Source organism: Gymnodraco acuticeps, unplaced genomic scaffold (assembly GCF_902827175.1).
Source record: "Gymnodraco acuticeps unplaced genomic scaffold, fGymAcu1.1, whole genome shotgun sequence".
NCBI classification, from domain to species: Eukaryota; Metazoa; Chordata; class Actinopteri; order Perciformes; family Bathydraconidae; genus Gymnodraco; species Gymnodraco acuticeps.
This window is the reverse complement of record NW_022989964.1, coordinates 65500-78082: the sequence shown is the minus strand read 5'-3', so window position 1 is coordinate 78082 and position 12583 is coordinate 65500. Positions and strand designations below refer to the sequence as shown.

The window sequence follows — 12583 nt, the reverse complement described above, 5'->3', positions numbered from 1 at the left end:
TGTTTTACATTTTTGTGATTGGACAACCACTTAGAGATGTCCCGCCCCTTAGCCTATCACATACAATGTGTTTGAGCGTTGAGTACGACTAGATACATGAGACTTGCATTATACTGCATTATACTGTTGTATACACATCAGAAACCTCATACTGTAGATACAATCCCTCCTGTGCATATGTGTAAATGATTCAGATTCAAGGCTTGTATTGTCATGTGTGCATAGCTACAGTGTAGTTATGAAAATGAAAATCTTAGGTCACAGGCTCCTCCAGTGCAACACAATAAAAACAGATAAAATAGTGCAAGTAAATACAATAAAATAGATAAATGTACTCACACGTTGGTGGTGAAGATGCCGTAGATGAGGTCTTGCTCCGGCAGGTAGAAGGTGCTCTGCAGCTCGTTGTAGTAGAAAGGGATTTCCCCCGAGCGCGAGCAGTTGAGCCGGGCCTTCATGAAGGTGGTCCACGTGTCCTCCAGGAGGAACCGCCCGCCAATGTCGTTCTTACAGACTCGCGCCACTCGAGAATACACCGTCTTGCCACAGTCGTGCTCCACGGCGTTCTCCCGCAGGAAGAAGAAGGTGAAGAGGCCGATGTCGTAGGCCGAGATGAAGTGAGGCTCTGAGGGGAGGAAGGAGAAGAAGAGAGGAGGGGGGAGGGAGGATTATTACATATGACTCTAGGGAAACAGGAATATTGCAACACTTGTCTTCTAGATCAGGAGTGTCAAACTTTTTTCACCGAGGGCCAATATACGATCGGCTGGGCCACTCCCTCGAGGTATACTGCCTCATAAGTTCAGTTATAAGTCGGCAAAATTAATCAAATGTAGGTAAATTATGCTTGATACTTGAAAATGCCTTAAGAACCAAACAGCCTACATCACAGCTCTCTATAGGTTTCATTTATTTTGTTGGCAGCTCTTCCCTTAAAAACAGAAGCCTCAGATTGATTATAATAAGGGAAATATGAAGGGTGTATTTCAAGCTTGTTAAGTAATAAGTTATTGGGTTTTTACTTATCAACTAGATTTGCTAGAAGGTGTTTCCAACTTGAATTGACTGAATTTATTTGAAAAGTGGTCTTATTAACACATGAATACTACTGTGTAATATATGTGTACATACATATTTAAGAAGTACAATATAAGACAAGCACAAGTTTCATCTGTGGGCCGTATTACATTATACTTTTTTTAATTAGCTGAGGGCCGATTCAAAATGGTCCGTGGGCCGCATTTGGCCCCCGGGCCGTAGTTTGGACACCCCTGCCTTAGACACTCGAGACATAACCAAAGATATAACAACATAGAACCACAGACACACTGCTGATTGAAGGAATTCTTATATTGTTGTCCAACAGTATGAGAGCCAGAATACTTGCGTCAAGTCCGCCAAGAGTCTGTCTGTCTAAAGAATAACAGAATCTCAGGTTGTATACACTTCTTTTTAGACCCCATTTACACAGGAGCGCAAACGGACCGAATTCCTTTTCAAAAAAGTCTTCCATTCACACGCATTCGGCTCATTTAACGTGTCCGTTCACACGAGACCACTGGAAACGCTGTAGCACATATGTCGGGCCTGTAAGTGGCGCTGTACTTCTGCCACAAAATACACCAAAAGCAGCGAAGAAGACCCCGAGCATGGTTGCCATGGTTGCCTTTCTGTTTATGCCCCGCAGTGAACTTAGCAACATGTAGTTCTCCATGTCCACTTGTTGCTGATGGTTGTGGTAGAGGAGCTGTAGATGTTGCACTAACATCTGTAGCATGGTCAGTAGCTACTGACAGTAGCTACTGACCATGCTACAGCAGTGAGCAGCAGAGGCGGGGAGAGGCGGGGCTATGGCTTCATCGTTATCAGGAAATGATCGTATAGGGCGTACACACTGAGCCGTTTGGCCCCCCAGAGCGTTCCGTCCGCAGATCTATCCTCCTTGGGACCCGTTATCGTTTTCCGCGGTTCGTTTCCGCGGTTCCATTACGGCCTCGTGTGAACGAACGGCTATACGCGAGAGAAAGGTAGCCGATACAACCCGTTTCGTTCCCGTGTAAACACCGCCTTAGTTTTACACAGCACTATACCTTCGGACCTTTTACAATCACATGTTATAAGACCTTATGCTCAATAACACACTGCAGACAGACATGTGCACATTCATGGTACAAAGGTCTCTTTAGATAAACTAAATGATGAAACTCATGAGCAGGGCTTACAAGCACATGATCATATCATATAGATTATTTCAACAAGTGGGGAGGATTATTACAAGTGACTCCAGGGAAATATTTGCAACACTTATCTCTAGATGGTGTTGCTTTGACCCATGCACTCGTTATTGATTGCTATAGAAACATTGAGAGTCTAGCGGTGCACTCCTGAGATGGCCTGGGGAAAAGAGCCTCAATGTCAAATGTGTAAATGAGAGGAGAGGCAGGAGGAGGAGGGAGAGAGGAAATAAAAAATGGTAACTAATAAATCCACCTGATGGTAAATCCATGGCTCTATGTCTGTTTAACTGGATGTCCGTGCTGCGTTTATTGCCCTGGCAGACACAGGGAATGATTAATGGTCCTTCACGTGAAGCTGAATAACAGTTTGAACGAGATGTTACTGTCATCCTTTGTAAACACATGACTCATTACTGGATGCTTATGCATTGCCGTAAGCGTGCAGAGGGAGAGCTTAAACTTCTAAATCCAAATGAGACTAGAATCCAACACATGGAGGCGGGTTTAACGTCTACTTGTCAGGAGGTTTCACTTAAACTTCTCTGTAAAGGCTTAAAAGGATCAGTCGAACAAACTTCTTCTTATCACTTTTCCCTGTTTACCTTTTGTTTTCTTGTCACGCAGGTGCTTTGGGGTTTTATGTGCAGGACATAAAGTTGTTTTGTATACCAGATTTCTGCACCTCATTACAACCGAAGTGATTGGAGAAGCATTGTAAACACCACATTTGGAAAACTCAAAGCAGCCTCTCTTTAAGAAACCGTGTCTTTGTGACTCTGGATAATCCACTTTCCATTCACAGTTTTTATTGGAGCTGTTTTCTCGTCAAACAGGTCGTTTTAATGATGATGTCAATGTGGGGAATTGGAGTCAACAGACCTTTGTAAATATTCTAAAACATTCCTTTTACTATAAGTTGTTCTGCCTTGTTATTAGGGTGGAACGAGGTGAGGTTTAAAATGATTTGTATATAAGAATAATTCACAACAGTCAGCGTGTTATCTGTTGAAGACCCTGAGAAGGACAATGCATTTGTGACTATTTTGATTTGAATAACAAAGGTCAACGTTGAAATACAAATACTTTCTCGATGGGAAATGCTTTTAAATCCCATGGGTTTTCTGTAACTGAACAACAACAACTTCGGTGTTCCTTTTTCTAAGTTGTACTCTTTGACAGGAAACATACCACAAAAGAAAACCTCCCTGTGTGGATCATCACACTGGAGTTTTGGAGAGCTTTCTCCTTTCAGGCGAGTTTGCAGAAGAAACGATGACACAGAAAAAACCTTCCCATGCTGCAGTTGCTTCACTTCCAACCGGGACCCACTTACACCGTAAGTGATGTCACACAATAACTCCACCAGCACAGACAAGATACAGGAGTAGAGCCTCAATCTGCACAGCCCATAAACCCCCAACAACACACACCCCAACACACACCACAACACACACCACAGGCAACAGGCACACACCACACACACAACACACACCACCACACACACCAACACACACAAACACACACACACACACGCCACGCACACACAGGCACACACAGAGGCCACCACAACACAACAACACACACAACACCAAACACACACACACACACAGGCACAACGACAAAGGCAACAACAACACACAACACACCCACAACCCACACATACACACCACCACACACACAACACACAGCAACAGACCACACACCGGCACACAAGGCACACACACCAGCCACAACAGACACGCACCCCAGAACACATCACAACAATCCCAAACCAGCACACACCCCCGGACACACCACCAGCCAAACCAACACACACACACCCCGCAACACATAACACACACAATCCCCAACAACACACTCCCACACCTCACACCCGACAAACACCAACACACACCACCCCGCAAACACAACACACACCACAATTTCCCAACAAACTGCACAACACACCCCACTAAACACACAATGGGCACTACACAATCCGCAACAGAACACACGCACAACCCCAACAAACACACTCACACCACCTCACACCTTCACACCACGACACACACACACACCCACACACAGCAGAGATGGCCTGCTAACCAGCCGTAATGGAATGTGCCTCAGGGGCCCGTGAGGCTTTTTAGAGCGAATAAGATTTAAAAAAATGAAAGCATGTGCGCTGTTCTCCCATTTTATATCTACAGTGAAACATAACATGGTTTCGAGTTTCGACCGACTGCATGAACAATAAGCTAGAGGAGCGTTAAACGTTTTATTAAGGGTAATCAAGTTCTAATTAAACGACATTTACTCATATTATTATTTAGTGTCTCTACCGGGACATGTCTCCTTGCTTCAATGTTCAAAAAGCTCTTTATTGTTCTCATACTGCCTGTGCTGCAGCACCTCTTTTCACCCTCTGTCTGAAACCAGAGCCCAGTCTGCTCTGATTGGTTAGCTGGCCGGCTCTGTTGTGATTGGTGAACCGTTTAGAGGTGTCCCACCCCCTTGCCAATGTTTTGGAACGTTACATATCACAAAGATCACATTGTCAGATTAGTGTGGCCAAAGGAGTTCTGAATAATAATATTTTTGCGATATCTATTGAAAAATAATTATCTTTAACTTTGCTTATTGTGCACTTGAATTAGTTTGGAGTCAAAACACGAGTGTATGGAGATAATGTAACCTTGTGGAAGGACGACTGGTGTGAGAATAGAAAGACAATGAGATTAAATAAGATTATTAATCCGGTATTTTCGTGTTTTAATTAAAATTAAATGAGTAAATTGAAAGTAGGATGGCAACTGGTACATTTTTCAGGTGATACCAAATCTTACAGTTAAAATGAAGTGGAGGTCCTCATCAGTGGAATAATATTAAACCGATCGAATTTGGTATTAAAAATTGTATTTAAAAAAACTCAAATCATATAAAATCGGGCTGATTCTTTGTTATCGTTTTCAGCATTATGCTTGTGACGAAGGTAACTTCGTCACTATGGACTGACTGCTTCAGGCCGGGTAATTGTGTGCACCTGGTGTCCTGTGTTGTCTCCTCCCCCCTCACCTGTGTCTTGTTGTGCTGATTAGTGTGTGTATTTAGGCTCTGTTTCCCTGTCTGTTGGGAGGCTGGTAGTGTGTGAGATCCTTGTGGCTGGTAGGATGTGTGCACAGGAACAGCAGGGTTGAGGCTGTGTCCTGTGCTCAAGTTGAATAAATGCCCACGTCGGGTTATATTTTTGGACGTTCTGCCTCTGCCTCCTTGCTTGGTCTGGGCCGCTCAACGGTCAGCTTCACAATGCATGACACCCTTAGTCATCATTTAATGTGTATTATGTAACAAAAACAGCTTGTAGACCAAACCAAACAGAAAGTGAATGGATGATACCAGGCATGCAGATGAAGTGTGTTTCGCCCGCTGTGCCACTCACCATCACTGAAGAGAAACTCATCATAATGCTTTGCAGCTACTCTCCCTGCAGCTAAAGGCCATGTGACGGATCTATATTGTGTTTATGCATGTTTGAGTGTTGTAGGTAAGAGATAATGTGTGTGTACAGCCTGCCTGAGCCGCTCTGTGATGCACAACAGCTTCTCTGTGTTTACATACCTGTGTGTGTGAGGCAAAGGACAGATTCTGCATTGTATTACTGAAGCTGCGTGGGTGCAAATGTGACGAGTTCCTGCAGAGCGGCAAACAGATTGTTCGATCTGGCAGGCTGGTTAGGATCTGCAATCACGTGACATCGCTTTACATCAAACATGGATACAGTTTAAAGAGCAAGGCTGCTTAAAATTCACAAACAAGATTCTGCATGAATGCAAAACGCCTCTTTATATCCAAACAGACACAAACAGATGGTTTGATGCACGTTTTAAAATCACCAAGATCATTGTGTTCCGATATTACTTATTTGTCTTGCAAAATATTGTCAGAAACATTATTTCTCCATGTGTTGAGTTCAATGTCAGCTGAGCTCTTTTTACTAACAGTGCAGTTGCCTAGGGCGTATACAACACCTTTGAGACCGAGGACTGAGGTATTATAATGTCACTTTGGGGAATAACACGGAACAGACCTTTGTAAAGGGTTTTTAAATATATGTACATATACAGTATATAAATATATATAATATATATATAATTATAAAACGGACAAGTCAAATCAAGCAATCTGATTGGTTCTTAGCCGTGATATACTGAGCGTATACCACGGGTAGAATTGTAAGTTACTTTTCACAACAAGTCAGTATCCCTCCGCGTCTGAGTAAAACAGTATACCGTTGGGCTGGTTTGCTTTTCAGACTGGAACAAGAAAACAGCGCAGAAGCAACGGGGCAGAAACCCTCCTTTTTACGCAGCGGTCCAGACATAGACATCAAACGGCAAAACATATTCAGTGTGCAGTTCCTTTGGCATCAGGGCAGGGATATCTAGATACTTTCCAAGGTTTGACATCATGAATTGAGCTACTTTTAAAGCAAGCAACGATGTTTGAAATCTGTAATCAAAGAGGTCCGCAAAAACGCTATCGACCAATCAGATTGCTTGATTTGACTTGTCCGTTTTATAAATATATTTACATTTCTTCCGTTACGAAACAAACTACAAAGCATAAGATGGAAACATTTAAGATTAACTTCGACCTCCGGGGGGGCCTTACTATGGAGGAGTGGATTGAGCAGTGCCTATCTCCAGAAAGCACCTAAACGACGACATGCAGAGCTACGTGAAGAGCAGGTAGACCAACTGGGAAAGTACCACCATTCAAAAGCTTTCTGATGCGGGTCTTGAAACAAAGCAGAGACATGATGAGCGTTAGTGGCCACAGGTGCGAAAGCTTTCTCCAGAGCTACTGGAAGCCAAATCTCGGGGACCGGAGAAAGTGGAGCAATATTCTCGCCACGCCAAGCAACAGCCTAGAGCAACCTCAACCTATACAAGTAACCACGTAAGCCATGCTACTGATGCTGGACAGGTTTTCAGTGGGTGCACAATAAACGGCAACATACACATTAATGTAAATAAATAGCCAAATAATGGATCAATGCTCTCTGTCTAATATATTCACTAGCTGTTAGTGTTGTTGCATAGCAACCACCTCGCACTATGTTTCGTGCAGAAGGCAACGGAGGGACTATTTTATTTTTAACATCCTTATTTACTAATAACAACTATTTAAATTGGAGTGTGTATTTGTCTTTCATATTACCACACTTGGTAACCGTTTTATAAAAGCAATAGCTCACTTCAGGCCGTGATATATGCTTCGCGTCGGGCCGAACCACGCCCCTTAGCTGTGATATAATGAGTATATACCACGGCCTGTCGTGAGCTATTGCTTAACTATATAACATGGCTGTTAAATGTCAGAATTGTATATATTTTTTATTCTATAAAAGTGGAAAAAGGAAATATTCTGTGTTCATGTGTTGCTAGTTTTTGGCTCCCAATACATTTTTTTTTCATTTTTGTATTTATCCAGTCCCATTGACAGGGGCGCACCTTGCGGACAGGCAAGGCAGGCAACTGCTTGGGGCACCGGACCAGAAGGGGGCCCGCAAAGAAGGTAGATCAAGAAGGTCCATAGCAACGACAACATGAAACACCCTTGCAATTTACTGCAACGACATGTCGGGTAACCCCCTCAAGGGGTCCCCATGCATAGCGTGCCGCCAAAAGCTCATAATTTCAGTTGTGCTTCTCCGCTCCGGGGGGTTGGTGCTGTCGGAGGTGTCATGTCCCTTCTGCTTGGGGCCCCCCAGAGTGTCTTGGGGTGCCACTGCCCATTGACATCTCTTTTTTTATTTTCTTCTCAACTTGGTAAATGTAAAAAATAAACAGATTTTAGTTTTTGAAAGTCACCTCATGCAGACTAACTTCTAGAGTCAGCTCTTCAAAACTTAACGACAAATCAGTTTTATTACATTGTTTACGCCAAAAAGCACTTTTAAAAAAATGTATTCAGCTTGGGAGAACAAAGATAAATATATTGTTAATTATAAAGTCTTCAGGGGGTTTAGAAAAAGCAAAGACACATTATTTAAACCAGGAAAGAGTTTACTCTGTACAGTATATTGATCCGTTGATAAAGGACTTCTTTGAAAATGGGAAAAAAATAAATAAATAGAAGTAAAATACAGGCACTCAAAATCCAAGAGGATTAAAAAGCCAATAGTTGCAATTAAAATGTTAAAGAGCCAGCATCGATCAACCCCTGTAGGTCTAACATAAACTCAAAACCTGACATGTTGTTTTTATGCTTCAGTCGCTACAGTAAAGGATTTTTTACATTTCCTTCCTTGTGGCTCGAACACCAGTGCACCAGCTTCCTCCTCACATTGTTAACATTATTCCACTGTTGACTTTAAAGCGCCTCATGTCATTCAGATGCATGATGGGAAACAGTTAGGGGGCGCCTGGCAGGCGACCAATCCAATAAGGAGCAGATTGATTGGATCCAGCAGCCCTTCCTGCCTTCTCCTGAATCTGAGAGGCTTAGAGCTGGAAATTAGATTTTCATTCACACCCCAAATCCAGCGGGAACTCAACTCCATAACCCTAACAGATGCTGAGAAGCACAGCGAGTGTGTGTGTGTGTGTGTGTGTGTGTGTGTGTGTGTGTGTGTGTGTGTGCGCGTGTGTGTGTGTGTGTGTGTGTGTGTGTGTGTGTGTGACGGCATGAAGTGCAACATGTGAGTGTGCCTGTGATTATGCTAATGAGGACGCTATCCGCTCTGCTACTCATCTATTTCCGCCCACAGCTTTGTGTGTGTCCATTTTTTAAAACACTCACATAGCTTGGACACATGTGGAAACGCATACACAGCTTGCATACGTATACACACATGCCGACACACTCGTGCACACACACAGGCAGAGACCCTGCGTGTGTGTGAAGCATGCTGTGTGTTGTAATTTCACCCTCTCCCTGCCGTGAAGAATAATCACATCGCTCGCTGACTGCTCAGTCTATCTCTCTGCTTCCCTCTCAACCGCATCTTCCACACACACGCACGCACGCACGCACGCACGCACGCACGCACGCACGCACGCACGCACGCACACACACACACACACACACACACACACACCACACACACACACACACACACACACACACACACACACACACACACACACACACACACACACACACACACACACACACACACACACACACAACACACACACACACACACACACACACACACACACACACACACACACACACACACACACACACACACACACACAGCACGCACGCTTCCCCAATCCATCCTACTTCTCCAATTCGGTCTCCACTTTATTCTGACCAACTCTCTAAAGTCCCAAGTCTTGTCGAGCTTGTCGTGAATATGTGTTTGTTACATTTAGTGCTTTTGATAAGTTGAGTAAAGCATTAGTCACAAGACAACGAATTACCACAACACCTCTGATGTTGGATCCGTCAGTTAAGTCTTTAATCAAGCAGAGAATGGCAAGCTTTTTTAGTTTTCTGTTAAATATGCTTCTCAGTTTCTTTGTGAAGTCAATATGTTTTGGAGCGCTGGTCAGACAGAACAAGCAATTAGAAAATGTCAAAGCTGTTGTAAAAGTTTCATTTCCTCTCACACACATGCACCTTGCTGCAGCAGAATCACTCCTGCCCTTCTATCGTTTCGTTGGGTAAAGCTTTGGGGTCTGTGAGGTGTTTGATTATTTACTGCAGGGACAGACAGACTGGTTAACCCTCGAGTCTGATCGCGTGTGAACAGATTGAGCGTCTAAACTACTCGATGGTCCACCCCTTTCAACACTGTCACTGATGGCCCAACACATTTCTTTAAAACAGAAACTAGTCAAGACGCAGTCACACAACTTTAAGGGTCTGTAGATTAGATCAGAATAGAGTTTGAAGCTGCACCGCAACATGGTCTCAAGTTTCTCTCGTGTTACTAAGTAGGAAATATCTCTTTCTTTCTGCGACTGTGTCCATGATTGTCATGTGTAGAAAGTAGATGCTATGATTGAAAGAAGTAGTGACTGTAGCCAATATTTTGGGTTAGCCTGACCAACTAAGGGCCGAAACATGGCCCACTCGTGTACTCAGAAGCGTAGAAACTCTGAGCGATGAAAGACTTCAAAGACCAATTTCATGTTTCATTGATCTTTGGAGTATGCCGGCTAATAGTTGCAGCCGACGGCGTGACTCAACGAGAGAGCTGAATTCAGTTTGAGTTCACTTCTGCTCAGAACATCACAACTGGCCGTATATAGCTATGTTTTCTTATTTTTTCTTTTCCGCAGATCAACCTCCTTGTTATCTCCACCTGTGTGTACGTTATCATGTTATGTTTGTTCACTGCTTTTGTACCAGGTGTTTTCTTTCGCGAAGGTTGAAATGAGTGCACAAACAGCAGAATAGCATTGGATGGTATTAATCCAAACGCAACTAAGATTTGACATCCAGAGCTTAGACTTTTTTTAAACAAAAGACTAATATCTTTTCTAACAGTCCCTTATCTACTGAAAATGCAACCAGAAGTCTTCAAAGTGCCACCTATCAGTGTCTGTGATGCAGAAAGCAGTGGCGGTTCTAGACCCATTTGACTGGGGGGGCCACTGGGGGGCCAGTTATTTTCTGAGGGGGGCACAATAAATGCAGGACGAAAAAGAGAACTAATGCAATACAGTTATTGGTATTTGTTTCAGTACACTTATTTATTTCAGATAGATCTTATAGTTATTACTGTTAGCTTCAGCTTAAGTTATGGTGCAATGTTTGCACTAACACCATATTTATATAAAAATAAAGGCAATGAACAGTTACATCTCTACTTTACATAAGGGTGTCTGCACAATCTCACATTACAGCAACAAAATCCTGCGGTTTTTGGCAAACCGAGTACCAGAAAATATACATTTAAAAAAAAAAAAAACGTTTCATTGTTAGGGGGGCCACAGGGGGGTCAGAGGTCAGTGTGAGGGGGGCACTGGCCCCCCTAGAACCGCCCCTGGCAGAAAGTGAAGTTGACCTTTACTTCCAGAAAGATGAACGCCTGAAATAACTCCCACTCGTCTTTCCTGCGCCCTGCCATGAATCCAGTAATCTCACCGCCTCCTCCAGAAGAAGGTCCATCTACATTTCTGCTGCCGTCAGGATGTGTGTGAATGGATTTCTGCTGCGGTGTGTTCAGGGGGAAAGGCACAGCGTCAGCAGGAGGGAGATTATTGACACCCACACCAGCGGGATTGAGAGCACTTCATGTCCTCCGCCAGTCTTTGAATCCCACTAATACCTGTACCATGTGTCCACACAACTCCAAATCCAAACAGTCTTTGTAATCCTCTGAAAACGCCGCTGTCAGATTGATCTATCTTGGCAGTAACAGAAGCGTTACTCAAACATTCCGCCCATCTGCCGCTGCAGGCCGGCCAGGGGAAACGTTTAAAGTCACAGCGGGAATTTTCTGAGATTGTTTGATACAACATTAACCTTGTGTGGATTTGGAAAGATTTGAAACCCAATCAGATGACTTATTCTGATGGTTTAGATTCCTCACATTTAGAATAAACACTGACCCTGTGAAACACTGAACAAGCTACAATCTCCCTTTGATAGAAATTGAGTAAAGTATAACATAGCATGAAGAAATACTCAAAGAAAGTACCTCACATTTGCACTAATGAGGTACCAAATTGCCTCAATACTTAATACCATTTTAAGTGTGAGCCCATGCACTTCAAACGTGTTTCTAGCTCTGCTCTCGTATCGTTGAGCCACTTGGAAAATGTTTGAAGTCACAGCGGGAATTTCCAGAGATTGTTTGATACAACATTAACCTTGTGTGGATTTGGAAAGAGTTTAAACCGCATCAGATGACTTATTCTGTTGGATTAGATGCTGAATTTGTCTCTGAAACAAGATGTATTAGAAACATGTAATAAGTCTGTTTTGATAAGTACGTTTTTTATTTGCAAAACTTAATGCATTCGTTTGTAGATGGTGTTTTGTATTTGCAAACCACACTGTGGTTGTTAGTGAATCATAAGGCATTTGTAAAACTTGTTTACTTTGTGTCGTGTCAAATTATCATATCATTTAAAACATAGTCTTATACTCTGATTGTCTCTTACAATATGCAATTGTATTTGTAGTCTTGTATGCGTTCAACAGAGACATATGTTAAGGGTTCAGGAGGGCAAAAGGGAGAGTAAAAGGTGGATTTGCAAATGGTTAAGAACGAGGGGGTTTAAGGTTTAATGGTGGGATGTTTAGATGATGCCTACGGGATTTTAAGGGTGGGACCAGTTGGATATTCTCTACTATATAATGTAAGCTGTGTGCGGGGTGCCAAACTTATCCTCTGAGGAGGA

At 43.1% G+C, this 12583-nt stretch overlaps 1 protein-coding gene across 1 annotated transcript in view; it reads right to left on the bottom strand.

The window, feature by feature from the left end:
• Positions 1-335: 335 nt before the first annotated feature.
• LOC117542885 (semaphorin-5B-like) overlaps positions 336-12583 on the bottom strand; it is a gene marked incomplete at its 5' end in the record, with an annotated part of 66028 nt that continues 53780 nt past the window's right edge. The window contains one exon of the mRNA XM_034210760.1: positions 336-625. Within this exon, the coding sequence (XP_034066651.1) occupies positions 336-625 (290 nt within the window). The remainder of the gene's footprint in view (positions 626-12583) is intronic.